The sequence below is a fragment of the Erythranthe guttata genome, chromosome 8, assembly GCF_056151865.1.
Source record: "Erythranthe guttata isolate IM_541 chromosome 8, IM_541, whole genome shotgun sequence".
NCBI lineage: Eukaryota > Viridiplantae > Streptophyta > Magnoliopsida > Lamiales > Phrymaceae > Erythranthe > Erythranthe guttata.
The window spans coordinates 17,579,423-17,600,779 of NC_142540.1; the positions used below are offsets into that span (position 1 = coordinate 17,579,423).

General features: G+C 34.1%; 3 protein-coding genes across 3 annotated transcripts; all 3 read left to right on the plus strand.

The window, feature by feature from the left end:
• Positions 1-5,921: 5,921 nt before the first annotated feature.
• On the plus strand, positions 5,922-7,273 carry LOC105962247 (putative dolichyl-diphosphooligosaccharide--protein glycosyltransferase subunit 3B). Its single transcript, XM_012986546.2, has one exon. The coding sequence runs from the start codon at positions 6,032-6,034 to the stop codon at positions 7,073-7,075; it is 1,044 nt and encodes a 347-aa protein (XP_012842000.2). The 5' UTR covers positions 5,922-6,031; the 3' UTR covers positions 7,076-7,273.
• Positions 7,274-10,392: 3,119 nt separating this feature from the next.
• LOC105961970 (uncharacterized) lies at positions 10,393-12,364 on the plus strand. Its single transcript, XM_088822120.1, has 5 exons — positions 10,393-10,698; positions 10,948-11,120; positions 11,214-11,317; positions 11,423-11,507; positions 11,775-12,364. Exons 1-5 carry the CDS (start codon positions 10,541-10,543, stop codon positions 11,987-11,989), a joined length of 735 nt encoding a protein of 244 aa, XP_088678246.1. The 5' UTR covers positions 10,393-10,540; the 3' UTR covers positions 11,990-12,364.
• Positions 12,365-15,076: 2,712 nt separating this feature from the next.
• Positions 15,077-21,290, plus strand: LOC105962246 (homeobox-leucine zipper protein MERISTEM L1). Its single transcript, XM_012986545.2, has 12 exons — positions 15,077-15,502; positions 16,277-16,589; positions 16,687-16,804; positions 17,477-17,665; positions 17,818-18,264; positions 18,372-18,473; positions 18,613-18,813; positions 19,099-19,273; positions 19,391-19,662; positions 19,788-19,883; positions 20,311-20,721; positions 20,897-21,290. The coding sequence occupies exons 2-11, from the start codon at positions 16,360-16,362 to the stop codon at positions 20,713-20,715; spliced, it is 2,235 nt and encodes a 744-aa protein (XP_012841999.2). The 5' UTR covers positions 15,077-15,502; positions 16,277-16,359; the 3' UTR covers positions 20,716-20,721; positions 20,897-21,290.
• The last annotated feature ends 67 nt before the right edge of the window (positions 21,291-21,357 follow it).

Sequence of the window (21,357 nt, forward strand, 5' to 3'; positions counted from 1 at the left end):
GCAAACAAGTAGTAAAGTAGACTCGTGAGAGTCGGATGTCGATCCCACAGGGAATACGCAAATTATTTAATCCTAAGTACCAAATCCTAACAATTGTGATTTTTATCCAGCCTACGCAAGGTTGTCAAATTAATTAACTAATTAAATTAAAATAATTAAGAAAGCAATTAATCACGAGAAAATATCAATATAAAACGGATCTAGGATTTTATCTTCCCCCTATGCGATAATTCTTCACCCAATTAATCTTCTATCATGCAAGTTACGATTCCCGATTATTAACCCAAGACACGAAATTACTCATAACCAGCTGTCGCTGTGCTATAAGCCTATTATTCATAAAAGATTCACTATATGTCTATGCAAACCTAGTATAAATAAAGCATTAAATAACAAGTCTCGACAACGGCTACCTAAGGTATTATCTGTATGTCTACGATAATACATGCAATCAACACACGCATTCGGTGAAAAACTACTCGAAGGCTCTTCTATCCCTGTTCTAATTATTAAAACGATCTGTCAATCAATTCTAACAATAACACATAGCAACATAAATTAGCTACGTTCATACGCTAAATAAGATCAAGATAGAAGAAATAATCGAAGAATTAAACTTGCATAAAAGTAGAAAAATAGATTTGAATTATCACATAGGGTTCCAATAAAATCCTAGAATAAAAACTTAGCTACTCATGTTCGTTACGAAAAGCATAATAAAAATACGAAAAATCATAAAAACTATAAATAAAAATCAAAGAGGAGAACTATGATGAAGATTCGTCAAGTCTTCGTCTTCGTTCTTGTGCTCCTTGATCGCGTGTAGAAAGATGAAAGATAAAAACTAAAAATAAAGATGAAAGGTAAAAGATAATCCTAATTGTGTGCTTGTGGCCTTTAAATAGGGTGCAAAAATATAATAGGGCGGGTTTCCTTGTGTAATTAAAATTCCTTCACTGCGCCATCACGACCATCCGGACGGCCGTGTGAAATATAAGCTTAAAACCCGCACGGCCACGCGGCCTTCTGTTCTTCAGAATTCTGATTATTTTACTTTTGGCCCACTTTTTCTCCGAATTTGCAGTTTTCACCCCAAAAGTTGACAATTCTTCAATTTGCACCTAAAATACAAATAATAACCATTTTAAGCACCAATTATCATTAAAACACACCAAAAGCTCCAATTAAAAGGTACAATTAAGTGTATAAATATACACTTAACAGTTCACTTTGACTAGCTGTATGATTTGAGAGGAATGAGGGGGAGATGGTTGCAATTAGGTAAGTATTTCATGGAAGAGAACTACTGAACATAACTAAACTTTGTAACTAAGCTCTCCTTATACTTGTATAGTTTTCATGTGTGTATAATTCAGTGTTCTAAATAGCGGTCGTGGCGGTCGATATATCGGCCGCCATATCGGTATCGGTTATAAACCTTTACGATTTTGTTGAGGCGGTTTGGAATATTGGTTTTTTACGGCGAGGCGGTTTGCGGCGGTTTTTTGGCGGGTCAAACCGATATATCGGTCAACAAAACGGTTTTTTTTTTTTTTTTTTAATTAAAATTAAAATGAAAATATGTTTTGATTTTTTGTTTTTCTCCAATTCTTTCAACTTCCAAAACCAAATCAAGTACTACTCCGCAATTTTTGCTTTGTTGTGTTTATATTAATTGTTGATGCGAAAGACTTGCGTAGTATTTGTATTTCGTAAGAATCTTTTATTATATTATGATCTTATTATTTTTTTAAATTTTTATTATTTATTGAGTAATTAGAATTATATAATAACATATGAATGATAGGATAGAATTATGTTTAAATATTCTTTTATATATATTTTAAGTATTTACAAATAATATTTAGAAATATATTACACTATATTTAAAAACCGATATATTTCTGATTTATCTCCGATAAATCACCGCCGCGCCGATTTATCGTGTGGCGGTCCCTAACCGCCACGTACCCGATAACCGCCTTTTAGAACCTTGGTATAATTATGTCTAAGCTTCGTAATTAAGCTCTCCTTGTAGTCACTGTTGTATATATAGTTTTCATGTGTGTATACTTCTCTACGGAGTGATGCATCTATTCATGTATTGATAATACTCAGTCTAAGCTTTTTAAGTAATCTCTTCGATGTCGTTCTAAGCTCTCTTAGTAAGTCATCTTTGCTATTGAATGCGTACATTCATGCATTTTTAAGTTCTGAACTTTCAATATCTGTTTTTAATCGGACGACTATACTAGGGGTGTAAACGAGCCGAGCCGACTCGTGAGCTCGAAGAGCCGGCTCGTAAAAAGCTCGAACTCGGACTCGAGATTTTCGAGCTCGAGCTCGAGCTCGCGAGCTCGAGCTTCCTGATGAGCCGAGCTCGAGCCGGTTTTCAGTTGTTCATGAGCTCGCGAGCCGGCTCGCGAGCCGGATTTATTATTATTTTTTTATTATTTTTTATATGTTATTTTTATTTAAATAATGTATAATAATGTAAAATATTATAGAAATAAATACAAATATTAAAAATATATATAATTACAATTTAGTTTTTATTTTTTATTTTTTTTAAATAATTTTTAATAATAAAATAATAATTAAAAAAATATTTAAAAAAAAAAAAAAAAAAAAAAAATTAATGGGCTCGAGCTCGAGCTCGACAAAATTGACACGAGCTCGAGCTCGAGCCAAAAAAAGAGGAGCTCGCGAGCTCGAGCTCGAGCTCGAGCTCGACAAAATAAACTCGAGCTCGAGCTCGAGCCAGCCAAAAGAGGCGAGCTCGGCTCGAGCTCGGCTCGTTTACACCCCTAGACTATACTATTGAAAACTGCACTAAGGATAAACTTGTCTGTTCAGCGCCCATCGAAGTAGAGAACTTTTAGTAAAATGAGAAATATTGTCGGTCCTTTAAGCAGTAACAAATGTTTGCTAATAATCCCCTAAGTATTTGATAAAATATAGTTTAAGAAATAATAATTGTAATTCAAATAAATTTTATGGATAGAAAAAATAAAAGGGCTAAATACAGTTTGCACCCTTAAAGTATAGGGCTGGTAACACTTACCCCCTTAAAGTTACAAATGTAACACTTGCCCCCCTCATTAATGAATTTAATGATAAAACTTTGACTTTGAATGATGTGGCATTTTTTCTTCCCAAATTATCCTTCTAGCCATTATATTAATGCAAATAATAATATATTTTCAATAATATTTCAAAAACTAAATTTTATAAAATGTAATAATTATTAAAAAAATATTTTGATTTATGTTTAACCCGACATTTTAATTACTATAGACCCTAATATAAATAAAAATCTCAATATTTTTTAAAAAATATTTAAAATACGTTAAACATTTTGTAAGAAAAAAATAATTTCAAGACTTAAACGTCCAATTTTTTTATAATAATTATTGATTTGAAAATTTATTTCAGTTACTTAAATATAGATTTCAATAAAAAAATATTTAAATATTTAGACGTTTAAATTATGATTTCTTATTAACTTTTGAATACATTTTGTGATTCTCAAAGTAAAAAGTCGGATGATTATATTAGAGTCATATACGCATTAGGGGTCATTAGCAATAAACACCTCATATAGATAATAAATGGTGATATGTCCACCCCTTAAATCTTTCTTTGTGATAAACCCCTAGAATTTGTATTTCCAATTCTACCCTTATGTCAATTAGCATAATTAGTCTCAATTATTCCTTTTTTCTCTCTTTCCATAACAATAATTTAATTCCTAAAAATCGGCTTCCAAATTCCTAAAAATTTGCTAGCAAATCAAATAAAAAAAAATTATGTTTTTTATTTTTTATTATTTTCGGATTTTTAACCATTTTTTTTTATTTTTTCTAATAAAAAATATTTTTTTTAGAAATTTTTTTAAAAAATAATAATAAAAAAATTTATTAGAAAATTGATTAAACAAAATAAAAATAAAAAAAAAATAAAAAAAAATATATTTAAACAAAAAATTGATTTTTTTTTTCCTCGACAGATTTACAACTCCGATTATGACTATAGTTGAATATGGCTATTATGTGACTACGCGATGTATAACAGTGTAATTAACATATTGTAGAAGCATATTTATTAAGATAACAATAAGAATATGACTATTATGTGAATGTGACTGTGCTTTGTAAAACATTATAATTAACAGACAGTAGAAGCATGATTCTTAACAAAAACAGTGAGAATATGACTATTATGTGAATGTGACTGTGCTTTGTAAAACATTATAATTAACAGACAGTAGAAGTGTGATTCTTAACAAAAACAATGAGAATATGACTATTATGTGACTACGGTTTGTATAACAGTGACTGAACAGGACAGTGAGAATATGACTATTATGTGACTAGGTTATGCGTAATGTGACTACAAGTAATCAGCACTTGAAAAAACTTGCAATATTAATAGCAAAATACATTGCAAAAAGAAAAGAAAAAATGACTAAAAAAAACAATAAATAACTAATATAATGTGATCTTTCAACAATGGCCATCGAACATGTTTTTTTTGATGCGGTATCCAACTCGGTTGCACCGACCGCACTTAATCTTCCGTTTGATCTTGTGTATTAAATATGACTACACTGTTAAATGTTGAACATATGCAGCACTACAAAAAAAAGGACAAATGTAACTAAGTTGTTAAACATGACTACTCTGTCAAATATGACTACTCTGTAAAATACATTGCACTACAACCGACTAATCTCGTAATTCAATGAGTTTTCCAGATCTAAACATTCAAAATAACACAAAATTTAATAAAATCCAGAATAATTGAAAATCAATGTATGCGTTCATAACAAACAAATAATAGAACTGAAAATCAGATCCATAACATATTCTATTGCTAGTTCGACAATTAATTCGAGAAAAATAAAAAAAATAAAATTTACCAATTAATATAGTATATATTGGTATTCATCGTCGAGAGAAGGGAAATCTCCATGTAGAAAGCCGACGGAGGCGGCGACAAGGTGGGGAGGCGCCGCCGCCAGCTGTACCAGGCGTCGATGTGGTGGTGTTCGACGAAGGGGGAAACGATCTCCAATATCAGCGGAGGAGGGCCTCCTGCAACGGGTTTCGGCCGGCGGCGGCGATTTACAGATCAGAAGAAGAAGGACAAGGGAAAAAAGAAAAAAAAGAACTGTGAACAGAGAGAAAGAACGAGAGAATGAAATAGAGAGAGAGAGAGAACTGAAGAAGAAGGAAAAGAAAAAAAAAAAAAAAAAAGAACGAGAACGGAGAGAAAGAGCGAGAGAATGAAAGAGAGAGAAATAAAATTGTATTAGGTTAAAAACCTAACACATATGGGCATTTTGGTCTTATCATGGCTGATAAGGGGGGTCTCACTAATTTAGATTGGGATATGGGTTATAGGAAAAGTCTTTAAAGTCAATTGGGTTTAGTTCAAAATATTTTCCAAATAAGGGGTGTATTGCATATTTCCCCTACGCATTAATATAACTACATAAACTATAAAATTATTATTAAAATTCGAATAATTGTTTAACTTTTTATTAGCTACAAATGAACACAAGGTAAAACAAAAATGAAACTAAAATTCAATTTTTTTCATTAGTAAATTTACAATATTGAAATAATAAAATTAAGTTTTTGCAAAGTTGCCGAATTTTTTATTATTACATATTCATTATTTATATAATGGCTAGAAGGATAATTTGGGAAGGAAAAATGCCACATATTCAAAGTCAAAGTTTTACCTTTAAATTCATTAATGAGGGGGGTAAGTGTTACATTTGTAACTTTAAGGGGGTAAGTGTTACCACCCCTATACTTTAAGGGTGCAAACTGTATTTAGCCCAAAATAAAAAAACAAATAGAAGAGAAGAAGACCAAGAAAAAGAGCCTGGTTATTGATTCTGACGTGTCATAATCTTATTGGCTCAACCACATAAAAAGAAATCACAGTCAGCATCCATTTGTCCAAATCCCAAATCTGACCAGAGAAAGTCTTCACCGCACACAGATCTCCGCCGCAACCAATGGCGATTTCTCAAACCCCAATCGGCGGCGGCGCCGCCCTCCTCCTCCCTATCAGCCTCCTCCTCCTCCTCACAACCCTCGCCGCCTCCCTCTCCTCCGACTCCGTCGTCTCCGAACTCTCCGACCTCCAATCACAGTCACCCACCGGCGTCATCCACCTCAACGACGCCCTCCTCCGCCGCATCCTCTCCCTCCCCACCCCCCGCCCGTTCCACTCCATGATCTTCTTCGACGCCACTCAGCTCCACTCCAAAGCGGAGCTCGCCCTCCCCAAACTCAAATCCGAATTCGCCCTAGTCGCCTCCTCTTTCCAAATCAACAACCCTAACCCTAATCGAAACCCCCAACTCTTCTTCTTCAACATCGAATTCCAGGAATCGCAGGCCTCCTTCGGCCTCTTCGCCGTCAACGCCCTCCCCCACATCCGCCTAATCCCACCCACCGCCGCCGATGTCAAAACCGATTCAATCCAAATGGACGCCTCCGATTTCTCCCGATTGGCCGAATCAATGGCCGAGTTCATCGAATCGAGGACCAAGCTCTCAGTGGGCCCCATCAATCGCCCCCCCGCCGTTTCCAGAAAGCAGATCCTTTTCCTACTCGCGGTAGTGCTGGTCTGGACTCCGTTCTTCATCAAAAAATTACTCACCGGAAAAACCATCTTCCACGAGAAGAACCTGTGGATGGCTGGGGCAATCTTCATCTACTTCTTCAGCGTTTCCGGTGCGATGTTCAACATAATCAGGAAAATGCCCATGTTCATGGCAGACAGGCAAGATCCGAGTAAATTGGTGTTCTTCTACCAGGGCTCGGGCATGCAATTGGGCGCAGAGGGGTTCTCGATCGGTTTCTTGTACACCATTGTTGGGCTAATGCTAGCTTTCGTAACCCACGTGCTCGTGAGAGTGAAGAACAGAAACGTGCAGCGAGTTTTGATGATTTCGATGCTGATTGTGTCTTTTTGGGCTGTCAAGAAAGTCGTTTTCTTGGATAACTGGAAAACGGGCTACGGTATTCATGGATACTGGCCTTCGAGCTGGTGATCGTGTATGAAGATGCTCTGTTTCTGCCTTTTAGGTGAGACTTATTTTGATCCAGCTTAATTTGTAGTATGCACTCAACAAATATAGCTCTTAGCCATAACTTGAGCTTTTTTCTTTTTTACTTCAATGGATATTTCTCTCTCTTTTTCGCGAGACCTACTTATATGCAATACTGAATTATTTGTTGGTATTTTGCAATTCTCTACTATGTTAATTTTGTTGCACTGTATTTATGCTGTATGCGAATTATTCGTTGCGTTGTGGGGAAGTATGGTTCTGTACATAGGTATTGTTAACCAATTGTATAGTGTACGAGTGAAGTTAATCGGTAGGGTTAGAGGGTACGTTGCGAAATCAGAAACTATAGACTTTAGTGAATGTTGGATACGATTATCGTGTAAATTGATCTATTCCTTTGGTTGCCTTGTAAAACACCGTATATATGGGCAGAAATTAGAGTGCTCTAAAAAACTTATGATTGCAACTATAGTTATAGTTAGGTTCTTGAATTGCAGTAAATCCAGGACTGGGGTTAAGAATTAGAGTGTGGAGTATCGTCGTTTTCCTATACGGGCTATATCTGAGTAATGTACCCTTGGTTAGTTCAGATTCCGGGTATATTTGTCACTGTAACGTGTAGTAGTGATAAAAGAGAGTTTTGTGCTTTTGAATACGTTCAAATTAGTTTTAATACAAGAGACTCGTCTTACCCTAAAACACGATTCATAATTTTGTGGCCGAGACTCACAGGTATTTCCAGTTTCTCTATGCATGTATTCTTTATCTAATGTATGTAATCTATTAGAGTGCGTTTGGATGGAAGGATTTGGGGAGGGATTTGATTTGGGGAGTGCGTTTGAAATGACTCCAATTTTTGAGTCATTTGAAATCCACCTCAATTGCTCAAAACATAACTAAAAAGGAGGGGTGTGGATTTGAAATCCATCCCCAAATCCATCAATCCAAACAAGTCCAAGGGATTTGTTATTATGGATTTGAAATCCCTTCTCCAAATCCTTCCATCCAAATGCACCCTTAAGGTTTTTTTCTCCGGTGGCATAGCGCGTTTCTCTTCATGTGACAAATCCATAAATGATTAAATTCTATTCCACGAGTTAGGGTATAGAAGCGAAGCATAAGAGCTAGTCATGTGAGAGATATGAAGTTCGTCTATTTATTTTATTTTCTTTCTTCTAGCTTTAGTGATCCAAGTCGGAAAATCTAGGTTTTGTCTCAATATCATTCATATGCTTGATTGAATTACGAGCCCCCATGTTTAATCACGGATTTCAATCGTAACCCTCAAACATTCGATACACTTTGATTATATTGATGCAAAATATTCAAGCTCAGCTGCAGTGGTGATCTCTTGATTGCCTTTGACCTGTAATTGTGGAAAATATTCGAACGCATTTCCTCCAGGGATAAATGTTATAAAATCTACTCCGAAAAACGATGAAATCAGTTTTTACTGTGGCTGTTGTGTAGACTGGAACATTGGTAATTTGGCCTCTCTTTTATTACGCTTAGTTTGAAAAGCCAATGAAGACACAAGGCCCTCTCTGCCATAATTGTTGAAGTAAATTCCTGAAATTCAATTTCAAAATGATCCCCCAAAATTCCTGAAACGTGACAAACTGCTCCAAAATTAATCCATATAATAGTAGAAAGCTAGGCCCAGATGATTAGGACACTCATACTTGGTACTGATGAACAAAATTCGGCCCGTGAAACCAGTGGGCCGTGTGGCGGGTCGGGTGGGCCATTTGTTCACCACTAATACTTGGTCCTATTCCTCTTATTGTTTTTTTAATTGACGTACATTAACCTTCAACGACACCTAAAAAGAAACGAGTGGAGTAAAATATAAATAGTGATGACATTAATATTTACAAGGGAAGAATTAAAGTTTTTTTTTTTTTTGAAAAAAGAAGAATTAAAGTTAATATTATACTATATCCCAAGATTTATTGGTAGGATACCTGAATTAAAAATAAATGTGCCAATTATTATTATTAATAATAAACGAAGAATAATTGAAGATGTCAGGACCAATAATTAATTATTAGCAGTTAAGGGTGGAAATTGTCCGAAAATGAAGAGCAAAATTTCCATTTTCAGTAATATGAAATATAAGAGATGCTGCATCACAAGCAACAACATCCCTAAACGTGGTCACAACATTGATTACAAAATAAATTATTTAATTAATTATATTAAATAAATAAAATAATAAAAATAAAGTGCAAAAATTAAACAAATATAGATTGGAATGTGATCATATGCATAAAGCTAGTCGGCCTAACTGGCAACCACATAAAGAGAAACCAATGACGATTGTAAATAGAGTAATTGGGAATTATTCGGGTAATTGGCATTTGCACCCTCCAAATACTTATATTTGTCACATTGCACCCTTAAATTGTAAAATTTGTACTTTACACCCTCAAATTACTACTAATTTGGCAAAATGCACCCTCGATATCTTTCCGGCATGGATTTGATAATAAAAATACATTTTTATCAACCTCCAGTATAGTTTGCTTGTTTAAAATGACGGTTGAGAAAAACAAGCAAACTATACCGGAGGTTGATAATAATGTATTTTTCTGATCAAATTGATGCCGAAAAGATACCAAGGGTGCACTTTGACAAATTAGTAGTAATTTGAGGATTCCAAAGTGTCAAATAAATGTATTTGGAGGGTGCAAAGTGCCAATCAACTGAATTATTCTATAAGCAAAATGGTGACATGCGCATGGAATTATAAAAATAATAAAAACAAATCCCATTTGTAATAAATTAAAGATTCTGTGTAGGAAATTATGGATGGCCATAAACACATTACAAACATAAAGTCATGTTCATTGGATCATTTCTGACAGTTGGTATGTTGAATATTAGTTTCTGGTTATTTTTTTGTTTATTTTATTATTTGTTAATGAATAAATAATTTATTTATTTTTCGAAAATCCGATTTAATAGTAATTTTATTTTGGGGAGAAGTGGGAAAATTAAAATTTCAAAAGGGACCAAACTTTAATAAATTAGCTTAAAGTGTTGGTATAAACACATTTAAAGACTCTTTAACAGCATTTTTTCTGTTGTTTAAGCAATTTATTTATTTCTTTTTTAATTAATTACAAGATTAGCAACTCTTTATTTATTGCCTTGTTGCAAACATTTTCTCAGAACTTTCTTTTTTATTTCTTTGTCAATTCTGCCCTTCAAATACACCCCACATAACCAACACCTATTTTTAGGAGATTTTCGTGGTTTTCGCAGCTCTCTCTTTGTTTTTTTTCTTCTTCTTCTTCTTCGTCGTCTTCGTTTCTTTTCTTCTCCCACCTCAAAAACCAAAATTTTTATTCAACGTTACCTCGTTTTTCATTTCTTTTTTTTTCTTTAATTATTTACTCGGGATTCTTGTTTCGTTCTTGATTTAATTCGTTGCATTCGCTTCGCATGCATGCCTTTTTATTTTTAGCATGTGTAATAATAAACCAGCAACAATATTTGAAGACGTATGGGAATCTTCGTCGTCGTCGTAGCCATTATGAGAGGAGAAGAAGCTTCTCTCTTGAATCTCCTCTCTCTCTTCTCTCTTTTCATTTGAAAACAAGGTTCCTCTCTCTCTCTCTCTCTCTCTCTCTCTCTCTCTCTCTCTCTCTCCAAAAAGGGATTTCATTTTTTGGGGTCCCTTTATTCTTTTCTTCTTGAAAGCAAATGGAAATGCAAAAAAACAAAAAAAAAATAATAATAATAATAATTAAATAAACAGAATCATACATTTTTATCTTCAGCTTTTTTTAATTCAAGAATTTCTTACATGAGAAGGAAAAAAGATTATAATACTTTGGTATTTGAAATAGGCAAAGGAGCAATACTTTGGCAGATTGGTGGCGGTGGTGGTTGCTTGTACATTGTGCTTCATATCGTTGTACGCCGCAGCAGATCGATCGTAGCCGTACATCTTCTTCGTTAATGGGAACAAAAATGAAAGGAATCTACAAAGGATTTAAATATACTCTTTCTCAGATATTCGGTAAATCCCCTGTTCCAAAATCTTAAGCTTCTTTTTAGAAAATTGATTGATCATTTTTTATTTATTTTTTTAATTTAATTTTTATTATTATAGTCGTAAAGGACCGTGAAATGGAAATGGAAATCGGAGGTCCGACGGATGTTAAGCACGTCGCACACATCGGGTGGGAAGGTCCCTCCGGGAGTGCACCTACTTGGGTACATGTCGTTTCATATTATAAGGCCAATTTTTTTGTTTTTTTAATATATAGTTTTTTGAAATAATTATTGGCTTGATTTTTTATTTTTATTTTGAAAATGTAGATGAACGAATTCAGAGCGGGACAGGATTACGCAGCAACTTCGATCGGTAATTCCGGTTCCGCTCTTTCTCCGTGGTCATCTCAAGGTTGGTTTTTTATTTTTTTGCATCTATATTTTTTTTAATTTTTTTTTTCTCAAAACACAATAATAAAATATGGATTATCGGATTTTCGAACTGTTTAGTCAAATTGCACCGAAGAATTGAAAAAAAAAAACTATGTATGGGTGGTATGAAGTGCCCAAACAAGAATTCTTGAACGACGAACAACCAAAATCGATATTCATCTAATTTATTATAAATTCCACGCCTTTGACATTTACTCGTGTTTTTTTTTTTTTTTTGATGAAAAAGATTTTGGCGATCAATCGATGAGGCAGCAGTCGGAATCCGAGATGCCCTCAACAGAACATCATCGTACCAAGAAAAAGGAGAAGAGAAAAAAACCAAAGTCGTCTTCTTCTCCGAAATCGGGTGCTTCCTACTCATCAAGGTCGTCAAGAAATGGAAAATCGAAATCCAAATTCATCGAGGAAGATTCTAAACCATCCAACATTAAAGTGTCATAATTATTAATAATAACTACTCAAATCTCCCATGCTCGTCGAAAAGTTCTTTAGTATGTCCTCGTGTTTTTCTACTTACGCAGAAATCTTCAATTTTTTTCATCGAGCAACGTAGAAAATTCGTGTGGTTTTATCGCATATATATACGGTTTTTTTAAGGTGAAGGGCAGCCTTGTGAAGAGTTAACCTTGTTTAGAACTGATACATTATATTAGAAGACAAATGTAGACTACATAGTACTTGTTTGTTTGAGCCTTTTCTTTTCTTTATTTTCTTTTTTTAATTATTAATTATTAAATTTTTTTATATGCTTTTTTATTGTAGATTGATTTCTAGTTATTAACTTTTTAAATTGTTTTTATTAGTGAATTTCATGCACATTCAATTAGTTTTCACATTCGTATGGGCCGGGCCTTCTTCTTTATGGGCTTATATATCATGGGCTCTTTTTTATGGAACATATATATTGTCAAATAAATATAATGGAAAACAATTTAAAAAAACGCGACTGGCCGGTCGACAGAGTTAGACATACTCTCGATCTATAAATTTATATTAAAAGTTAGAGTAAACTGCAAAAACTACCCCTGTGTAATCCCAAAATAGCAAAAAACCCCCTGTGATAAATAAACTAGCAAAAACCCCCCTGTGAAATTATTTAAATAGCAAAAACCCCCCTATGGAACTATTTGAGGGTTGACTTGATATAAAAAGACACAAATACCCCTGGAGTCTTGCAATTAATAAATTCTTATATTTTATAAATATTTTAATTATTTTATTTAAAAAATAATCAATTTAGTTGTTTACTATTTTTTTTAATTTCTAAACAAATAAATTAAAAAGAATAAATATACATATAATATGTATATATATAAATACATTTTGAGGGTCAATTTTGTCATTTCAAGTCTAAAAAATCAGCTAGGGGGGATTCTGCCTTTGACTAAATTTCACAGGGGGGTTTTTGCTAGTTTATTTATCACAGGGGGGTTTTTGCTATTTCGAGATAACACAGGGGTAGTTTTTGCAGTTTACTCTAAAAGTTAACCATGTTATAATTTTAGTATAATTTATATGGTTGGCTGCAGGTTCCTTTATCATTAAAATTTATTTTTTAGAAAACATGAAGTCGGATCCTTTTTATTTATTTATTTCTTAATTTTTATTATTCGATTAATAAATAGACCATTTCAGTATCTCAAGTGTATATATAACGATTTAACTGAACCATTAATAATTGTCCTAAAAGAATAATTATATCAACATGAAAACTGGTTTGATAATCCAACAAATTAAATAAATACAAATTAAAGGCTAGATTGAAATAATTAATTGCATAATAAAAACTCATTCTTTATATTAATTTGTTGGTAGGATTTGCGAGGGACCAAAGTAATTAGTTGCATGATAAAAAACACAACCTCGTATTAATTAATCTAGACTTTGACTTTAATAATTATTGTTCGATAAGCTAAGTGACTCAATAATATCAATAAAAATCATTGTTCAATGATTATTAACTATATTATTAATTATATTAATAGCTCAAATTCATAGATATAAATTTTGCATTGATAAGTTGAGCTAATAGAATTAGGCAAGAATCTAGTGTCCATGGCTCCAAGTTATTACACTAATTTCCAAATGCTATTATTATTACAAAACAAAGAGACATATAAATTTCGATCAACTAATCAAAGTCGCGACGGGTTGGAAGATTAGTCCACACGTGGAACGAGAGGAAGGCGCCGATCAAAGTTAGCTGAAAGCCTCGGATACAGTGGAAAACTTCTCGAAGGATTCCTTTTCGAGATATAATAAGGAATGATGAATTGTTGAAGTTAAGAAGAAACGCACACACGTGCACCATATAAACACGCGTATCAAAAGATCGATCGAGAGAAAAAGATAGAAAATGAGAGTTTAAATATGTGGGAAGTAATCTTTGTAATCTCTTGCAACTTTGCTATATCAATGTGACAAGATTAGGAGACAAGAAAATTAATCTCATTAATTTTTTTCTATGTTTATTTAATCATTTAATTTTGGTTAATTATTATTCGTAAAAAATAAAATAAAAGGTGACATATATTTATCTACACATGACAACAGCACCATAATAAATATATTAAATACAAAGGATTAATTCTTTAAAGGGTTTGTCTACCAACCGTAGTGAATGGGACCTCGTTTGCTCAAACAATATTGCACCATATTATTTAAACACAGCATTAAATAAAGGCTACTACTGCTTATTTAATATATATATATATATATATATATATATATATATATATATATATATATATTGTACATATTTTATTCATCAGCTACAGCTCACTAGCTAGAAAATTAGTTTTTTAGCAATTAAATTAGGAAAAATTTAAACTATTTCCTTTTTAGTTATTATCTGATGATATATAAATTTTCATCAGCTACAGCTCACTAGCAAGAAAATTAAATTTCAGCAAATTAGGAAAAATGTGAGTTGTTTACACGATAATACGATTTAGTTGCCATTTTATACAAACGGATAACACCGAGTAAAAAAAATCGAAAAATATTATAATTATTTTTTCGATATTCAAATTATACATACAACCCGTTTTTGCCTCGAATAAAATTATCACACACATGAATAAAAGAGGGAAAATAAACTTTCAAGATTAAATTCCGCATTCATTTAAATACACTCGATACATTAATTAAATTTCTCGAGCTTCCGAAATGTTGTAACCGTTCCATTAATTCGTAGTATCTACACCGAACACCCGTAGATACGCAACTTCTCGTAGACGTCGTATAATCGTATTCCCTAGTTATTTCGTATAATTTGTTAATACTTTTCGGTTAACTGCATTTATATTTTATACTTCACATAAAATACAAAAAAAAAAACACAAAAAAAAAGAAAAAAAAATACAGTGGGGGATTGAGTTCAGTGTGTGTGTGTGTGTGTGCTGGGGGGTGGGGGAAGAGAGAGACCATAATACTATGTTCTTTCACCGCATGAAACATGAAAATATTTAAAATTTAAAAATAAAAATAAAAAATGATAATAAATAAATAAATAAAAACCCTTTCTCTCTCCTAAGCAATAAAAACCATCTCTCTCTCTCTCTCTATTCCTCTCCCCGCCATTAAATGCAATCGCACCCGCTCTGTAATAACTCCTTCGCTGCCACATCTTCTCCACCTGTTCCTCTTTCCTTCTTCACCCTTCTCATCTCTTTCTCTCTCTATATCTCTCTCTCTCTCTTTCTTTCTCTCTCATATATCACCTCTCTCTCTCTCTCTCTCATCCCCTCACATCCCAGCATTCCTTCATAAATTCTATTCACAAGAAAGGCACCATCTGCAATTAACCTGAGAACCACCTCCTTTATTTTGCTCTCTATTCAAATCTCTCTCCTCCTCTTTATAAACCAGATCTGCTCTCTCTCTCTTCCTTCGCTGTAATAACAACCAAAAAGTAGGGTTTTCTTCCTGTCCGAGATTTTTCAAGAACATACAGTAAGTTTGTTTCTCATTTCCTGAATTTTGCTCTCTTCAATTTGTTTTAGAGAGAGAAACAATAAAAAAAGATTTCAGCTGAACTTCTTTGATTAATTCCATCTCTCTCTCTCTCTCTCTCTCTCTCTCTCTCTCTCTCTCTCTCTCTCTCTCTCTCTCTCTCTCTCTCTCTGTTATGTAATATGTATACCATCATTTATTTGCTTGAAACCCTAAAACGAAAACCAAAACTCCATTGTTATTAGTCTGTTGTTTACATGTAAAGTAAACCACCCGATTTATGTTTCTCTGATACTGACAGAGATTCCATTTTTAAGAAGGGTTTTTTTTTTTTGTACAGAATATTCCGGCGAGTTTAAGAAACTCCGTTACTGTTTAATTAGTAGATAAGACTTACCATGATCTCATCAATCGAGAACAAATGGGCAAATCATTTATTATTTTTTTTATTTTTTATTAATTTCCACCATTGATTTATTTTCAAGTACTGTACATACAAATAACTTTTGAACAAACCCTATTTAATTTCCTTGTCATATCACACTTTTATTAATTATAAGGACATTTTATTCTTTAACAATAATTATTTTCAAGAAAGTCAACCATTTCGTCTTCTCATGGTTAATTAAAAAAAAAAACTGAACCGTCTTTGGATTTAATTTATTACATCATGGATTTTAGGTCTAAATTTATCACACTGGTTATTGACTTACTGTATCTATCTATGTATCTATCTATCTTTTTAATACTTGTTGATTAATTCTTCATTCTCAGGTTACCTAAAATTCCAGCTTTTTTCACCGTGTCGGAGATATATATATATATATATACACACACAAACAGAGAAGCAAGAAGAGATGTTTCAGCCGAACATGTTCGAAAGCCACCACCACCTGCTGGAAATGGCCGGCCACAAACCGCCGGAAAATAATGAGATGGACCACCTGATCCGGGACGAAGAGTACGAGAGCAAATCCGGCACCGACATAATGGAGCCCACCTCCGGCGACGACCAGGACCCCAATCAACGCCCTAAGAAGAAGCGCTACCACCGCCACACCCAGCACCAAATCCAAGAAATGGAATCGTACGGACATCTTCTGCCAGCTGTCTGATTTTTTTTTTTTTTTGAAAACCCTGATTTTTTTTTTTTTGCCCTAATAAAAAAAAAAATGTTTTGACAGGTTTTTCAAAGAGTGCCCACACCCTGATGATAAACAGAGGAAGGAGCTTGGACGCCGGTTAGGGTTAGAGCCTCTGCAGATTAAGTTCTGGTTCCAGAACAAACGCACCCAGATGAAGGTATTCATTTTTCAGGGACAAATATGTCATTTTACATGCAAAAAAAGTATATTTATTGTTGGTCTTTACCCACTTTGTTTAACAATGTAGGTAACAAAATCACTGAAATTTATAATTTTTAAGTGAATGTATATGGTTAAAATTACGTAAAAACCCTCTACTGTTTGGGTAGTTACAACCACTCCTTCTTTTAAATATTTTTACATAAAATTTATGTAATTCGGTTATTTTTTGAACCAAATCGTATATTTAATTCGATAAACAGTATGAAATGATGGCGTCTCAAAATTTTGGTTCGATTTTACTGAATTAACATCCCTAAATTTACCTCTCGAGAGGTCTTTTTGTAAGATAATACATAGTTGATGGAAGTGTCTGTAATTACCCAAATAGGAGGGTGTTTCGTAATTTGACCATAACTCAGGGTGGGTAATTTGCCCTAAAATTTAAAAAAATTCATGCAAAATAGAACCAATTATATACTAAATTGGGAAACTTATTGCATGTAAATTGAAAAAAAAAGAACATTATAATATAGAGGACTAAAATACGAAATCGGACAACATAGAGCACCAAAACTACAATTTTCCCTCGGTTTAATTAATGTTGTCTAAAATTTGTATGCATAATAAATCATATAATAGTCATTGTTATTGTTATTATTATTTTCAGTCTCAACACGAGCGCCATGAAAACACAAACCTTCGCAACGAGAACGAGAAGCTACGGGCGGAGAATGTACGGTACAAAGAAGCTCTGACTAATGCCACCTGTCCAAACTGTGGTGGTCCTGCTGCTATTGGAGAGATGTCCTTCGACGAACAGCATCTCAGGATCGAAAACGTTCGCTTGAGAGAAGAGGTAAATATAAATCTTGAATATATAGGGCTACTAATTAATCCTCCAAAATATTTCTTGTTTTTATGTTATAGTGAACATATATATAATTAAATGTTCTATTACATCATGGTCCTAACAAAAAAAAAAAAACACGTACTATGATGACGTGGCAGATTGATAGGATATCGGGAATAGCTGCAAAGTACGTCGGAAAACCAATGCTGTCATACCCACACCTTTCATCCGCTTCATCTCGTTCGCTTGATCTTGGAGTGGGGAGTTATGGCACACAGACAGGTGGGAATATTCCGGGAGAAAATATTTACGGAGCTGCGGATCTTCTTAGGTCAGTATCGGGCCCCACCGATGCGGACAAGCCAATGATCATCGAGCTAGCTGTCGCAGCCATGGAGGAGTTGATAAGAATGGCTCAAAGTGGGGAGCCTTTGTGGATTTCAAGCAGTGATAGCTCCGTCGAGATATTGAGTGAAGAAGAGTACGTTCGGACATTCCCACGTGGCATTGGTCCGAAGCCGCTAGGGTTTAAGTCGGAAGCTTCTAGAGAGTCAGCTGTTGTGATTATGAATCATGTCAACCTTGTCGAAATCCTCATGGATGTGGTATGTATGTTAATTTTTAACTAATTGGATGTTCATTTTTAGGGTTTGTTCGAAGAAAAAATGTCGTACGATTTTTAATATCGATATATATACATATGTTATTGTAGGATCAATGGTCGAATGTGTTTGCGAGTATTGTGTCTAGGGCAATGACTTTGGAAGTGTTGTCGACCGGGGTCGCGGGCAATTACAATGGTGCTTTACAAGTGGTAAGAGAATCGGAAACATACGAAACCCTTTTTTCTTCTTCTTCTTTTTTTTTTTTTTTTTTTAAATTTTAATTACATGATTTACTAGTACTACTTTGCATTACTTGATTAAAAAAAGAATCTTTATTTTTTTTTATAGATGACTGCGGAGTTTCAGGTGCCTTCGCCATTGGTTCCGACTCGAGAGAACTACTTTGTAAGATACTGCAAACAACACGGCGAAGGAATTTGGGCAGTTGTTGATGTTTCATTGGACAACTTAAGACCTACTTCTGTATCTAGATGCAGAAGAAGGCCTTCTGGTTGTCTCATTCAAGAATTGCCCAATGGCTACTCTAAGGTAACCCTATTTTTTTTTTTAAATTGAATAAACTTATTCCAATTTTCGGTTTAATATATATACAGTTGAACCTCTATAAATTAATACAGTCGGGACTAGGGAAATTCTATTAGTTTAGCGAATTATTAAATTATCGAGTTAATAATTTAACATATTTTCACCGAGTCGGGACCGAGAGAAACTATCATTTAAGCGAGATCATTAATTTATCGAGTATTAATTTATCGAGATTCTACTGTAATTAACCAATTCAATTTGGTAATGTATGTATTTTCTTGATAATAGGTTACATGGGTTGAGCATGTGGAAGTGGACGATAGATCGGTTCATAATATCTACAAACCGCTCGTAAACTCAGGTCTTGCTTTCGGTGCTAAACGTTGGGTGGCAACGCTCGATCGGCAGTGCGAACGCCTTGCGAGCGTTATGGCGAACAGCATTGCAGCTGGTGATGTTGGAGGTACATTATATTATATCAAGATATATATACAATATAATTAATGTCTTGGGAATTTATTAATTAATTTTCAGAGACTAGTATATATTATATGACATGTAAATGTAAATATTGGTGCAGTAATATCTTCACCGAAAGGAAGAAAGAGTATGCTGAAGCTGGCGGAGAGAATGCTGATGAGCTTCTGCTCCGGTGTGGGTGCGTCCACCGCGCACACGTGGACAACGTTGTCTGGAAGTGGGGCCGATGATGTTAGGGTTATGACAAGAAAGAGCATGGATGATCCAGGCAGGCCACCGGGCATTGTGCTTAGCGCTGCCACCTCGTTTTGGCTCCCGGTCCCACCTAAAACCGTTTTCGATTTTCTTCGCGACGAGAACTCGCGAAGCGAGGTATGTATATATATATATAAACTTGTTATCAAATCATTACTATTAAAAAAAATAAAACTTTTTGTTACCTTTGTCAAGATTATTTATATAATTAATCAACTTTTTTTTTGTGATTAAATAAAAAGTGGGATATTCTCTCGAATGGTGGATTAGTTCAAGAAATGGCGCACATTGCGAATGGACGCGATCCCGGGAACTCCGTCTCTTTGCTTCGTGTTAACGTAAGAATCGAGAAACTCATTTCAAATCAACACTATTCGTACTATATGTCATGTTTTTTTTCTAACTGAATTACAGTATCATTAAAAAAAAATCTTTTGAGTGACAACATCTATTTTTCACATAGTTAGGCAAAAAGTGTTGTCACTAACGGGGTGTCGCTAATGCTCTATAGTGACAAAAAAAAGAGTTATTAGTGACAATAAAAAAGATGTTGTCACTTAATGTGTGCATTAAGTGACAACTTTTGCGTTTGTCACAATTGGGGTGTTGCTAATGCAACTTTTTCTTGTAGTGTATATCTTTGGTTTATTGCAGTTAGCACCCCTTTTTTTCTCTAATTGTCGAAAAACACTATGTGTTATATATTTGTATATATGTATGCGAGGATATTAATTGCTATATATATGTATATATGTATGCATGCAGAGTGCAAATTCAAGCCAGAGCAATATGCTGATACTGCAAGAGAGTTGCTCCGATTCGACCGGCTCGTTCGTGGTGTACGCTCCGGTGGATATCATAGCCATGAACGTGGTTTTGAGCGGCGGAGATCCCGATTACGTGGCGCTTTTGCCCTCCGGTTTTGCTATACTACCCGACGGACCTGAAAACAACAACAATATTATTAAAAACAATAACAACAACGATGAAGTCGGTAGTGGTGGGCCCGATGTTGGAAACGGTGGGTCCCTATTGACGGTTGCGTTTCAGATACTAGTTGATTCCGTGCCAACGGCTAAGCTTTCTCTTGGCTCGGTGGCGACTGTTAATAGCCTTATTAAGTGCACCGTGGAGAGGATCAAAGGTGCCGTTTCGTGTGATGGTGCTTAATGCATGGTAATTAATTTCTCTAAACCCTAATCTCGTCTGTTTCTACTTCTCTTAAAATAAGCTGCTTTAAGTTGTAACTAAATATAACTAAATAATCCAGGATATATTTGCTTGACTTTTCAGACATAAATTCATCGATAAATAGCTTCTCGTTTATTTAATTTAATTTTGTTTTTGGCAGTGAGGATCGGAGGAAGAAGTAACGAAGAAGTCAAGAACGCACCTTGAATTAATCCTTGCCGGGTGGTGTTTATTAATATTAATTATTACGACTAAAGCGACGATTTTCACCAGACTGCAAGGGTAATTGGTTCGGGTATTGACTCTGCCTACTAAATATCTCTTTATTAAGTAAACAGATACCTTTTTTTGTTTTTAACAACATTGTAAGAGATTCTCTCGTATTTATGTTTTTTTTTTTTTTTTTTTTTTTTTTAATTTATGTCGATGTTTTTCGGAGATTTGAATGAGGTTTTTAATTAGTTAGCAGACAATGCATGGATGTTGATCAAATCTTTCGTTCGTTCTAACGAAACAGTAGTGATTCCCCGTTTTTAATTTGCTGTTGTATTTTGGTTTATTTAATTCAGTGTTCTACTATTAACTTTGCTATTTATACTAGACTGATCATGTCTGAAAATG